At 55.1% G+C, this 13,407-nt stretch overlaps 2 protein-coding genes across 2 annotated transcripts; one reads left to right on the top strand and one right to left on the bottom strand.

Moving 5' to 3' along the window:
- Positions 1-375: 375 nt before the first annotated feature.
- Positions 376-4,210, top strand: LOC120667219 (histidine--tRNA ligase, cytoplasmic-like). The gene is made up of 6 exons (XM_039947294.1): positions 376-1,834; positions 1,953-2,132; positions 2,360-2,752; positions 2,866-3,147; positions 3,411-3,551; positions 3,628-4,210. The coding sequence occupies exons 1-6, from the start codon at positions 458-460 to the stop codon at positions 3,928-3,930; spliced, it is 2,676 nt and encodes an 891-aa protein (XP_039803228.1). The 5' UTR covers positions 376-457; the 3' UTR covers positions 3,931-4,210.
- A 127-nt stretch (positions 4,211-4,337) lies between these two features.
- LOC120667220 (bifunctional protein FolD 2-like) lies at positions 4,338-12,678 on the bottom strand. Its single transcript, XM_039947295.1, has 5 exons — positions 12,516-12,678; positions 12,220-12,403; positions 5,219-5,376; positions 4,891-5,103; positions 4,338-4,783 (listed from the first exon to the last, which is right to left on the bottom strand). The coding sequence occupies exons 1-5, from the start codon at positions 12,606-12,608 to the stop codon at positions 4,553-4,555; spliced, it is 879 nt and encodes a 292-aa protein (XP_039803229.1). The 5' UTR covers positions 12,609-12,678; the 3' UTR covers positions 4,338-4,552.
- Between the last annotated feature and the right edge of the window lie 729 nt (positions 12,679-13,407).

The following is a 13,407-nucleotide window of genomic DNA, read 5'->3' as shown; positions in this document are numbered from 1 at the left end:
GACATCTTATCAGCAACTAGTGGTATTATTGATAGATGGCTCGCCAATAGAAATCAAACATATATGTAACTAATGTAGATCTCCTTGACTTAAAAATGAAAATGGCTGAAAGGCAGTACAAAACAAGTGTCAATAGAAAGCCTATACATTTGCAACTCGTCTTTTGTAGCTTTACAAGCTTTATGTCAGCCAAACGTTCCAATTTCAATTGCGTAAAATTTGGTCAACCTGACTTTTCAATTTTCCGGTAAACAAAGAGTCCTTGATCTGATAATTGACACAATCTCTGACTTGGACACTACGTTTTCTGCAAGAATTTTTCAGAAGAAGAGCGGAGATGATTTTACAAGTGGCACGACGTTTTATGCAGAGCTTAAGACAGCGCATCCGCGCCGTCCATCAGATCAGATCCTGTTACCCTTCCCTCCTCCCGCTCTAGGGTTTAGCATCGGCCTCAATGGCGTCCTCCGCCGCCGCCGCCGTCACGCTCGGCGGCAAGGGCGCCGCCCTGTCGCCGGCCGCCGTCTACGCGCTCTCCCTGGGCCTCGCGTCTCCCGCCATCGACGCCTCCGCGCTGAAGCCGCTCTCCACCCGCGCCCCCTCGCCGCAGGAGACCCCCGCCTCCCTCGGCGCCGCCCTGGCGGCCCTGGCGCCGGCCGAGTCGCGCGCCGCCGCGGCGGTGCTGCTGAACAAGCTCCTCCTCACCGCGTCCGACTCCGCCTCCGCGCTCGTCACCGCGTCCACCGCCACCCGCCTCGCGGAGTCGCTAGACGTCGCCGCGGCGCTGCCGCTGGGGTCCCGCGACGAGGCCGCGGTGGCAGCGGCCTCCGCGCCCGTGGCCGTCGCGCTCGCGGCCCTGATCGACTCCTGCGCCGCGCCGCTGGCCCGCGTCGCCGATGCCGTCGCGGCGCTGTCCTGCGAGGCCGCGCGCGGGGACGCCGCGGCATTCGACGTTCCTGCCTCCGGCGACGGGCTCTCCGCCAAGGACGAGGCCGATGTGGCAGCCGACATCAAGATGCTCGTCTTCGGCTCCAAGCTCGTCGGCAGCGCCGGAGGCGCCCCCGCCCCAGCCGCCGCCACGTTCGCCAAGGTGCCCACCGTGAACGGGATCTTCCGCGAGGCGGTGCGCGCGCTGCACGCGAGGGTGCGGATCGAGCTCAACGCCCCGGTGAAGCTGGGTAAGAGGGATGCCGGTGAAACAGGTGCAGGAAAGGAGGAGGCATTGGTGGTGCTGGCCACGCAGCTCGCGAGAGCAGTGCAGGCATTGTGCAAGCTGAGCATTTCTCGGGCAAGGCTCTGCGCACAGAGCATTGCTGATGCCGAGCTTAGGGAGAAGCTTACTGATGGTGTCAGCATTGATGATTTGAAGGGGATGCTTGACAGGGTTTTGATTGATTCAGATGCAGTGTCGGTCCTGAAAGGGGTGTACAACCACTTGCTCAAGTTCAGGGACTTCCTTGCGTGGGAGGCAGCTGTGGCCATGGCGGTGATTGAAGGGGACAGTTCAATTGAGAAGCCCCAAGCTGGTGTTGAGAATGAAGTGGGCAGTTCAGCTGATAAGCCACAGGTTGGTGGTGAGAAAGGGAAGGGCGACAAGAAGAGCAAGAAGAAGAAAACTTTGGGGAAGGGTACTTCTGCTGTACTGATACTGCTTAGGGACCATGTGACAAATGGAAATGCAATTGCTTCTGTGAATTCTGCATTGGTTGCAGAGTGGGGAACCTCTCTCTCGTTGTTGTTTGATCCCAAGTGTTCCGGATTGGAGTCCCTTGTGGAGAAGGTGAAGGAGATTGTTGAGAGCAATGAAGTGAGGAGATTGCCTAAAATTCCTAAGGTGAGCATCATATTATTTGCAGAAGGTGTTGCTTTAGCTATATGGTTGAATTAGTGTCACTTATATTGTCTTACTGTTCCGTTTCTCTCATCTGGATGTTTATGCTGACTCCTGTTAGGGGACACGTGACTTCGGGAAAGAGCAAATGGCGATTAGGGAGCGTGCGTTTTCAATAATAACAGGTGTATTCAAGATGCACGGTGCTACTGCACTTGATACGCCTGTATTTGAGCTGAGAGAAACCCTTATGGGCAAATATGGTGAAGACTCGAAGTTGATATATGACCTCGCTGATCAGGTACTGTTTCAGTGTCCACGTACTCTTTTGGTCTCATGTGTTACTTGGCAATGGAAATTTGTTCAACGTTTTGTTTGTCATGCAAGGACTCTTACTATAAATCATCCATGCAAGGTTAAGGATTGCATTGCCATATTGGGGCACTCAAGCCATTACTTCGCTGCAGTATCTTCCTTGTATGGTCCTTGTAATGATGGTTTAATGTCTTACCATCAAATAACTTGCAGGGTGGTGAGCTTTGCTCTTTGCGTTATGATCTGACTGTTCCGTTTGCCCGATATGTTGCCATGAATAACATAAGTGCACTGAAGAGGTACCAGATAGCAAAAGTATATAGGAGAGATAATCCATCTAAGGGAAGATATCGAGAGTTCTATCAATGTGATTTTGACATTGCTGGAGTGTATGAACCTATGGAACCAGATTTTGAGGTCATCAAAGTTTTGACTGAATTGCTGAATCAGCTGGATATTGGCACATATGAGATAAAATTAAATCACAGAAAGTTGCTTGATGGAATGCTAGAAATTTGTGGTGTGCCTCCTCAAAAGTTCAGAACAGTTTGCTCGAGCATTGACAAGCTGGACAAGCAAACATTTGAACAAGTGAAAAAGGAGCTGGTAAGCATCTGAACTATACTAATTGGTTTCAGCTAAGGTCTCATTATATTTTATCGTGCTGCTTTGATGTGGATATGTTGATAATACTCGTAACTGTTCGTTATTTGAATCAGGTGGATGAGAAAGGTATATCAAATGAAACTGCAGATGAAATTGGCAATCTAGTGAAGACTAGAGGACCCCCTTTAGAAGTTTTGCTGGAGCTGAGAAAGGAGGGTAGCAAGTTCATGCAGAATGAAGGGTCTATTGTTGCACTGAATGAGCTGGAGATATTATTCAAGGCTCTGGAGAAAGCAAATGCTTTAGACAGGATTGTTTTTGATTTAAGTCTGGCTAGGGGCCTTGATTACTATACTGGTGTTATATACGAAGCTATGTTCAAGGGTGCCACACAGGTTAGACATGTTTACTTATCACTGCATGTTGATGTTGCCAGTTAATTTTACCAGTGCAGCAGTGCTCGCACCATCTTAAAGCATATTGTTCTTGCTCATTCACTTAATACGTTGGTGATCAATGTATTCAAAACTGATCGATATCACAAATAACATTTTACTCTATTATCCTGGAACGTTGGAAATACACACACATTTTCTAACTCAGCAGAGAGCTGAAGACCATTTTAGTTAATTCCTGTACTGACCATATTTAGCAATAGGTTGGCTCCATTGCAGCTGGTGGTCGGTATGACAACCTTGTGGGTATGTTCAGCGGCAAGCAGATCCCTGCTGTTGGTGTCAGCCTTGGAATAGAGAGGGTCTTTGCAATCATGGAGCAACAGGAGAAAGAAAGAAATGAGGTATAGCTATATCTCAAATCACCATTTTATCCTTGTTTCAAGGGACTTCTAGTAACTAGGCGATCTTGAATTGCAGATGATCCGGGCTACAGAGACAGAGGTGCTGGTGTCAATCCTTGGAAAGGACCTTACACTCGCTGCTGAGCTGGTGAGCGAGCTGTGGAGTGCTGGAATAAAGGCAGAGTTCAAGCTAACTACCAGGGTGACGAACCACATCAAGTATGCCTTGCAATCAGGCATTCCTTGGATGGTGCTGGTTGGGGAGTCTGAGATCCAGAAAGGAAGTGTAAAGTTGAAGGATGTTAAAGCCAACCAGGAAGACGAGGTTGCCCGAAAGGATTTTGTTCAAGAGCTGAAGAAGAGATTGAGTAAACCCTAGAAGGGAACTTTTAGGTGTTGATTTCATATCTTTTTGGCACCCATTTGAGACGAGTGAAAAGTCAAATAGGTGGGGAAATGACATTGCAACAATTTTGCCTTTTGATTTAAACTAATTGAGTGTGTTAGTCGGGTTGGCATGTGGAGCCACTTGTCATGATCATTAAAATCCCTGAATTCCAATGCATTGTAATCAGGCTGCGCCATTTTGTGTATTATACAAGAATGACCAAACCTTCTTTTCTGGTGTTGAAGGAACACTACTTTTGTACTTCAAATAACATTTTTTCTGTACTTAAGACAGCAGCAAAGCCAGTAATCAACAAGTTTTTTTGGTACTTAAGTAAAAGCAGCAAAGCCAGTAACCAACAAGTTTTTTCTGTATTTAAGTAACAGCAGCAAAGCCAGTAACCAACAAGCTTTTTTCTGTATTTAAGTAACAGCAGCAAAGCCAGTAATCATTTTTACCGCATTTATTAAACAGGATAACTACTGTTCTTATTCATGGCAAGTTGAAACAACCAAAATGGGAACAAGCCGTTACATCAACACACTTTTTGAGCCAGTTCCCATCCTTGCAATACACAGATCGTACAGCACATGAAAATGAGATGAAATCCCTCCTACTCGACAATTCCTCGCTTTGCGCCATCCACTGTGTTCTTCAGAAGCATAGCCACCGTCATTGGGCCAACACCTCCTGGGACTGGCGTCAGGTAACCAGCGACCTTGCTCACCTCTGCAAAATCAACATCACCGACAAGCCGGTACCCAGACTTCCTGGTAGGGTCGTCAACCGAGTTCGTCCCAACATCAATAACCGCAGCGCCTGGCTTGATCCAGTCCCCTTTGATCTGGAAACCAAGAAAGCAACAGTGACTCGGTGAACTATGGGCGATGAATTCCAGGATACTGCATCATGCTGCAAGAACTGAGAATTTGTCGCGATGGAGCTACGCACCATCATAGCCTGCCCAGCTGCTGCAATGACAATGTCAGCTTCACGGACAATGCTTTCCGGATCAGGGGTCCGTGAGTGCACAATTGATACCGTCGCATCTGCCTTCAGAAGGAGCAGGGATACTGGTAGCCCGACTATGTTGCTGCGGCCAACCACAACAGCTCGCTTCCCTTTAACGGTAACTCCGCTCCGTGACAAGAGCTCCATGCATCCCTTAAAACAAAAACCAAAACCAAGGCTAAGAATAGCAAGTGAAAATTGAAAAACATCTAAATTATTCTGTGTTATGTTGTATTGATGTAAAATGCTATGCAAATTGTTTCAATACCTTTGGTGTACATGGTACAAAAAGTGGCTCCCTGCCTTTCATTGCAAGTTTGCCAATATTGAGAGGATGGAAACCATCGACATCTTTCTCGATGCTGATCTCACTCAATATCTTCTCTTCGTTGATATGCTTCGGCAATGGAAGCTGCACAAGGATGCCTGGAAGCAAAGCCTATAGTTATAAAGTGGATAGCATTCCTTTATAATTTGAAACGAGCATTTGATTCTATGAAACCGAACTAGTCACAGTCAGAATTTTGATACAGGTAGAACAGGACATGAATCATCGTGAGATGGACCTGTCTCGTACTAGCAGTAGCAAACTAAACTTGTTGGCTTTCCATGAACCCAAGCAGAGCTAGACACAAATTCTTTTTAAAGCCGTAGTCCCCTAGTTGACTATCCCCATGCTGGATAACACCTATCTCCATAGTCATGAAAAGACAAGTTGATTGACCAGATGCAGAACTCCAAAGTTCAGATTTTTGGGAAGATATTCAACTTAGATCGTCATGCCCAGATTCTTTTAGTTATAGCTTCTCATTTACAACCAAGCAATGCAATGCTTCATCACTCTATGGCCTTACCAATTAATACTTGAACTTGGCCAAAAAGTGATGGATAAGTCTTTGCTGTTGGTCTTTGTGGTCCCTTGTACCCCTGCAGCATCTTGTAGTCCTTAGCATCTTGGACTGAGGCATCTCTTGTACCCCTGCAGCATCTTGGACTGCAGGACAGCAGTTAGTGTCCTCTCTAGGACAGCAGTTAGACTAGTGTTAGACTAGCATTATTGGCTTCGTTTGCTGCCCAGCAGCCTACTGTATATATATGTGGCCACCCCTCCCGTTGGAAGGCATGACATTGTGAGTGTGAATGAAGAAAAACCCAGAAAACTTCCCCAACTTGAGTGTCATCCTCTCAGCTCAATGAGAGTGAAAATTGAGCTGCTAACATCTGGTATCAGAGCCGTACTTTCCTGTAGACTGGATATCTCCGGTTCTTCTCCCTCCCAAGCAGCAGTAGCAGCTGCTGCAGCACCAGTAGCAGCTAGCGCAGCAGCAGCAGTTAGCGCAGCAGCACCTGCAGCAGCCCCTCTTCCACCTTCCTCACCCGAGCAGACGAGCGTCTGAGGCTGCGTCTTCTCCACGTAGCAGCCCCTTGGAGCCGCGCCATGTCCGACGCACCGTCTCAGCGCTCGGTCGAGCTCGCCGCGGCAGAGGAGCGCAGGCGAGCGACGGCACAAGCCGCTGCAGCAGCGGCGAGGGCAGCCAGGCTGGCTGCAGCGGAGCTGGCGGCGGCCAGGGTGGAGGTGGAAGCAGAGGCGGCGGAGGATACAGCGCGTGCAGCGGAGGTCGAGGTTGAGACCTTGCGCGGCAGCCTCAGCGGCTCCATCGCCGGCGACACCACCGCCGACGGGGACCTTGAGGAGTTGGAGAGGAGAAAGCGCGGGAGCGGACCGCGCGGTGGGCAGCAGCCCACCCCGGCAGCGGCGGCCTGGAGGGCGGCGTGCCCGGCGACGGACCAGGGGGCCGCGCACCCGGCGGCGGAGGCCACGCCCCTGGCGGCGGCGCGCAGGGCGGTGGCAGCGCTCCTGGCTGGGGTGCGCGCGGCGGCGCTCCCGGCTACCACGGCCTCCAGGCGGTGGTCAGGGACGTCGGTCCCGGCGGTGGGTGGCCCACCCTCACCAAGACCAACTACGTCGAGTGGGCCGCAGTCATGGAGGTGAAGCTCTAGGTGCGGCATATGTGGGAGGCAGTCCGGTACGGCGACGTCGACTACGATGAGGATCGACGGGCGCTGGATGCTCTCATCGCAGCAGCCCCGCCCGAGATGCAGTTCACGCTTTCCAAGAAGCGAACTGCCAAGGAGGCCTGGGACTCCATCGCTGCGGCACGTATCGGCAGCGACCGCGCCCGCAAGACCACTCTCCAGGCACTTCGCAAGGAGTGGGAGAACCTGGCCTTCAAGCCAGGTGAGGATGTTGATGACTTCGCCCTCCGTCTCAACACTCTGCTGCAGAAGGTGGTGCAATTCGGCGACGACACCTACGACGAGGAGAGAGCCGTCGAGAAGCTCTTCCGCTGCGTCCCCGAGAGGTACAGGCAGACCGCTCGCTCGATCGATTCTCTGCTGGACCTCTCCACCATGACGATCGAGGAGGCGATAGGTCGCCTCAAGGTCGTCGACAGCGACGAGCCACAGTCTCCCTCGGGAGGCATCTCCATCGGTGGGAAGCTCCACCTTACTTAGGAGCAGTGGGAGGCTCGGCGCGGTGACAGGAGGAGGAGGGAGCCCTCTTCCTCGACTGGTGGCCGCAAGCGCGACAAGCCGCGAAAGGGGCGCGGAGGTGCCCAAGCCGGGGCACGAGGGCGCGCCGAGGGTGGCGCCCGCGGAGATGCTCAGGGCGGCGACGCCGATAGGCCCAAGGCGGCACGAGACGACGCCTGCCACAACTGTGGCAGGCCCGACCACTGGGCCAGGGACTGCCCGCGGCGGAGGCGTGGGGGGCCAAGCCCACGTCGCGGAGGCCCAGCCGGATGTCGAGCCGGCTCTGTTCCTACTCCACGGGGACATGGAGCCGCATCCGGCGGCACCGCCTGCCACCGCTCTACTCCACCTCGACGAGCCGCGTGCCCGAGTCCTCCTCGGCAACGGCTCCGACGACGACAGGGTCGATGGCTGGTGCCTCGACTCCGGCGCCACGCACCACATGACCGGGCGGCGGGAGTTCTTCTCCGACCTAGACGTCGACGTAGGTGGCTCCGTCAGGTTCGGGGACTCCTCCGCCGTGGAGATCAAGGGCGTGGGCTCCGTGATCTTCACCGCCAAGTCCGGAGAGCACCGGATGCTCACCGGAGTCTACTACATCCCGGCGCTGCGGAACTCCATCATCAGCCTTGGGCAGCTCGATGAGAGCGGCTCCCGCGTGGTGATCGACAGCTGGGTCCTCCGCATCTGGGACTACCGTCGCCAGCTTCTCGCCAGGGTGGTTCGAGGGAAGAACCGCCTCTACATCCTCCACGTCGGGGTGGCCCAGCCTCTTTGTCTTGCAGCTCGCAGGGACGACGAGGCATGGCAATGGCACGAGCGCTTTGGGCACCTCCACTTTGAGGCCCTGAAGCGGCTCGGCGCCAAGGAGATGGTGCGAGGCCTCCCATGCCTCGACCACGTGGAGCAGCTCTGCGACGTCTGCGTGCTGACGAAGCAGAAGCGACACTCCTTCCCCCAGCAGGCGAGCTTTCGAGCCAAGGAGCGGCTCGAGCTCATACACGGGGACTTGTGTGGCCCGGTGACACCGGTCACACCAGGAGGACGGCGCTACTTCCTGCTGCTCGTCGACAACCTCTTCCGCTTCATGTGGGTGATGATCCTCGGCAGCAAGGGAGAGGCTGCGGACGCCATCAGGCGTGCTCAGGCTGCTGCGGAGGCGGAGAGCGGCCGCAAGTTGCGCGTGCTGCGCACCGACAACGGCAATGAGTTCACGGCGGCCGAGTTCACGGCGTACTGCGCGGATGAGGGCATCCAGCGCCACTACTCCGTGCCGTACAGCCCGCAGCAGAACGGCGTCGTCGAGCGGCGCAACCAGACGGTTGTGGGGATGGCCCGGGCCCTCCATAAGCAGAGGGGGATGCCGGCTGTTTACTGGGGAGAGGCGGTGGTGACGGCCGTCTACATCCTCAACCGCTCGCCCACCAAGGCACTCGACGGCATGACGCCGTATGAGGCTTGGCATGGGCGTAAGCCGGCGGTCTCCCACCTGCGGGTCTTCGGCTGCCTCGCGTTCGCCAAGGAGCTTGGCCACATCGGCAAGCTCGACGACAGGAGCACTCCGGGAGTGTTCATCGGCTACGCGGAGGGTTCGAAGGCCTACCACATTCTCGACCCGGAGACACAGCGTGTTCGCACGGCGCGCAACGTTGTGTTCGACGAAGGGCGAGGATGGGCGTTGGACAAGACGGTGGACGACGGCTCGGCTCCGACGTACGACGACTTCACCGTCGAGTACGTCCACTTCGAGGGGGGCTGGGGGAGTAGGCAGCTCTTCTTCGTCGAGCGTACCTACCCCGGTCCCCGAGCCTCCACCGACTCCGGCGCCCGCCACACCGGCGGCACCACGCCCTTCAGCTACGACTCCGGCTGCGCCGAGTTCCTCGGCTGCACCACCACAGCCGGCGACGCCACGCACTCCAGTACCGATAGCCACTCCTCCGAGCACGTCTACTTCGACACCTGCTCGTGCAGAGCACAGTCCGGTGGAGTTCGCTACTCCGCTCTCTCACGACGAGGAGCGCGTCGACACGTATCACGACGGCGAGCCGTTGCGGTACCATACGATGGAGGACCTTCTCGGTGATCAGCCGGTGCCGGGACTGGTGCCTCACGACCTGGAGGCGCAGTTGCACCTCGCGTGCGACGACGGCGAGCCTCGGTCTTTCGCAGAGGCCGAGGGACACGCGGCATGGCGTGCCGCGATGCAGTCGGAGATGGACGCGGTTGAGAAGAACCGCACTTGGAAGCTTGCTGACCTCCCTCGTGGTCACCGCGCGATCACCCTTAAGTGGGTGTTCAAGCTGAAGAGGGATGAAGCCGGCACCGTCGTCAAGCACAAGGCTCGCCTGGTGGCACGAGGCTTCGTGCAGCAGGAGGGGGTCGACTTCGACGATGCCTTCGCTCCCGTGGCACGGATGGAGTCCGTGCGACTTCTTGCGCTGGCTGCCCAGGAGGGCTGGCGCGTCCATCACATGGACGTCAAGTCGGCGTTTCTCAACGGCGACTTGAGGGAGGAGGTCTACGTGCACCAGCCGCCGGGGTTTGCGATCCCCGGCAAGGAGGGCATGGTGCTACGCCTGCGCAAGGCCCTCTATGGCTTGCGGCAGGCTCCGAGGGCGTGGAACGCCAAGCTGGACTCCACGCTCAAGGGGATGGGCTTCGAGCAAAGCCCACACGAGGCGGCCATCTACCGGCGGGGCAATGGCGGAAATGCCCTGCTGGTGGGTGTCTACGTCGACGACTTGGTGATCACCGGCACCAAGGATGCGGAGGTGGTGGCGTTCAAGGAAGAGATGAAGGCCACCTTCCAGATGAGCGACCTGGGGCTTCTCTCCTTCTACCTGGGGATCGAGGTGCACCAGGACGACTCCGGGATCACACTTCGACAAACCGCCTACGCCAAGCGCATCGTCGAGCTTGCTGGGCTTACTGACTGCAACCCAGCTCTCACTCCGATGGAGGAGAGGCTGAAGCTGAGCCGTGACAGCACGACAGAGGAGGTGGACGCTACTCAGTACCGGCGCCTTGTGGGGAGCCTCCGCTACCTCGCCCACACACGGCCGGACTTGGCGTTCTCCGTCGGCTACGTTAGTCGGTTCATGCAGCGATCGACGACGGAGCACCAGCAGGCCGTGAAGAGGATCATCTGCTATGTTGCGGGGACTCTCGACCACGGTCTCCACTACCCGAGGTGCCCTGGAGCGGCACACTTCGTCGGGTACAGCGACAGCGACCACGCCGGCGACATCGACACCAGCAAGAGCACGAGCGGGATCCTCTTCTTCCTCGGCAAGTGCCTTGTTAGCTGGCAGTCGGTCAAGCAGCAGGTGGTGGCCTTGTCCAGCTGCGAGGCCGAGTACATAGCGGCCTCCACCGTGTCGACTCAGGCGCTCTGGCTCGCTCGACTGCTTGGTGATCTACTCGGCAGAGACACTGTAGCAGTGGAGCTCAGGGTGGACAGCAAGTCCGCTCTGGCCTTAGCGAAGAACCCCGTTTTCCACGAACGGAGCAAGCACATCCGGGTGAGGTATCACTTCATCCGAGGCTGCTTGGAGGAAGGAAGCATCAAGACGAGCTACATCAACACCAAAGATCAGCTTGCGGATCTGCTCACCAAGCCCCTTGGGAGGATCAAGTTCCTTGAGCTTTGCTCCAGGACTGGGATGGTCCAATCTTCCCACAAGACGACGCACAATACTTAGGGGGAGAATGATGGATAAGTCTTTGCTGTTGGTCTTTGTGGTCCCTTGTACCCCTGCAACATCTTGTAGTCCTTAGCATTTTGGACTGCAGGCATCTCTTGTACCCCTGCAGCATCTTGGACTGCAGGACAGCAGTTAGTGTCCTCTCTAGGACAGCAGTTAGACTAGTGTTAGACTAGCATTATTGGCTTCGTTTGCTGCCCAGCAGCGTGCTGTATATATATGTGGCCACCCCTCCCTTTGGAAGGCATGGCATTGTGAGTGTGAATGAAGAAAAACCCAGAAAACTTCCCCAACTTGAGTGTCATCCTCTCAGCTCAATGAGAGTGAAAATTGAGCTGCTAACAAAAATAAAATCCTAGGTTCTAACAGAATGACGAAACAACTTACAAAATCAGTAAGACAGGGAATACTGTCACATGAGGTAGGCAAAATCACACCAAAACAAAACATCTGGGGTTTTCTTTTGACCATTTGTTTCTTTTTACAAATCTATGCAACTTGAAAAACCTAAGTTCTGATGCCTAATCTAGTGAATAGTGATTGACTACTCCAAACACTCCCACGAAACAGGGAGGGAATTGGGATCTGCATGCCCTTGGTTAAGAGACAATCCACATCCCACATTATAGAAAGCACAGACCAGTATTAATCATTACTCTTTTCAAATCCACCTCCATGCCGTAGTGCCCTCAAGGATTCCAATTCCATGTATGAGATCAGAAATGATAGACTCGATAGAGACAGGATCAGACCAAATTCACTGAACTGCAAACATGGAGGCCTGCGTATATCGTCTGTGAATGAATGGTATCCGCAGGCAAAGTGTCATCAGATAGCACAAGTAAGCATCCAAGCATCTGATTCTGACGAATGGTAGTCAAGCAGCAATGACAACATTCGCAGCACAAATGCCCAATGGATCATAGGAGCATGCCCAACAGACTAAGCCTAAGAGCCAGAGAACAGAAGCATGCGTTCTGCTGCAACCCAGACAGTGTACCGGAAAGAGGAGAAGTAAATGCGGTACCGTGCACGGCGGGGTCGGCGTTGAGGCGGTGGACCTCGGCGACGAGCGCGAGCTCGGAGATGTCCTCGGGGAGGTCGACGTGGACGGAGCGGATGCCGACCTCGGCGCAGGCCTTGCGCTTCATGCTCACGTACGTCTGCGAGTCCTTCCTGCTCCCCACGATCACCACCGCCAGCCCGGGCACCTGCGAGCGAGCGGAAGTCAGCACAGCGTCACTAGCTACTCGATCCCGACCCTAGCCCCCGATCCAAGAAAGAACGCGCCCGCGGCGACCGGGGAGGGGAGGGGAGGCTTACGACGTTGTGGGCGGAGGAAAGCGCGGCGACCTCGGCCGCGACCTCGCCGCGGATGTCAGCGGCGATGGCCTTGCCGTCGATGATCTGCGCCATCGCGGTGGCTTTCGTCTCGTCTGGGCGAGTGGGTGGCGGCGACGGCGACTCGGGATGAGAGAAATCTTGGTTGAGTGGGTTTGGTGAGCCTGACCCACTGGGCCTATGACTTGCTTGGGCTCTTATGATTTGGGCCTGCATAGCCCAGGAGTTGGTAATGGGCTCGCTCGCCTTGCGAGGAGGTGATCTGGCGACAATAGGTTGAAGGCAAAGGGAGTATGGCTGGGCGTTCGGGCTATCCGAAAATTTCGGGTCGGGTTTTTCTGGTTTTTTAAATTTCGGGTTTCGAAAACTCGAGCCCGAATTTTTTTCAAAATAAACGAAACCCGATATTTCGGGTTCGGGTTCGGGTTTACCCGAACAACCCGAGATACAGCGGTGAGGGCAGCGACAACACAGATGCAAAGCAAGAAGTAGCAGATCCAACACCATGTGAAACGGATGCAGCCGATGCAGCAAGCAAGCACAACAAAGTTGCAAACAGCCAGGCGTAGCAACTAGCAAGCAGCCTGCAGAGCCTCAGCCACGTGCGTCGTGGTGTGGTGCCGCCCGCCGCTGTGCTGCCGTGGCTGCCCGTCGTCGCTGCTGGGCCTGGGTTGAGGTTGAAGCTGCCGAGCTTGGTTGAGGTTGAAGCTGCCGAGCTGGCCCCCGAGGATCCTAACCTCGCGGTCGGGCAGACGGCGGCCATGAAGCGGCTGGCTGGGAGCACGAGGATCTAAACAAGGATCCCCGAGATGGTGCGCGGCTGCGTGCGGTACGTGAAGAAGGTGCTGCTCGGCATGCTCCGCCTCCACCCACT

The sequence above is a fragment of the Panicum virgatum genome, chromosome 3N (genome assembly GCF_016808335.1).
Source record: "Panicum virgatum strain AP13 chromosome 3N, P.virgatum_v5, whole genome shotgun sequence".
In the NCBI taxonomy this organism is placed as follows: domain Eukaryota; kingdom Viridiplantae; phylum Streptophyta; class Magnoliopsida; order Poales; family Poaceae; genus Panicum; species Panicum virgatum.
The sequence above is the reverse complement of the archived record's forward strand: the minus strand, read 5'-3'. Positions and strand labels throughout refer to the sequence as shown.

Bases quoted from the DNA above. Each gene is read 5' to 3' on its own strand.
- LOC120667219 (XM_039947294.1), top strand. From the start codon at position 458: ATGGCGTCCTCCGCCGCCGCCGCCGTCACGCTCGGCGGCAAGGGCGCC. The intron at 2,133-2,359 runs GTACTGTTTCAG...AATAACTTGCAG, and splicing joins TATATGACCTCGCTGATCAG to GGTGGTGAGCTTTGCTCTTT. The intron at 3,552-3,627 runs GTATAGCTATAT...CTTGAATTGCAG, and splicing joins AGGAGAAAGAAAGAAATGAG to ATGATCCGGGCTACAGAGAC.
- LOC120667220 (XM_039947295.1), bottom strand. From the start codon at position 12,608: ATGGCGCAGATCATCGACGGCAAGGCCATCGCCGCTGACATCCGCGGC. The intron at 5,377-12,219 runs GTACCGCATTTA...CTTTGCTTCCAG, and splicing joins CGCCGACCCCGCCGTGCACG to GCATCCTTGTGCAGCTTCCA. The intron at 4,784-4,890 runs GTGCGTAGCTCC...CTTGGTTTCCAG, and splicing joins CAGCTGGGCAGGCTATGATG to ATCAAAGGGGACTGGATCAA.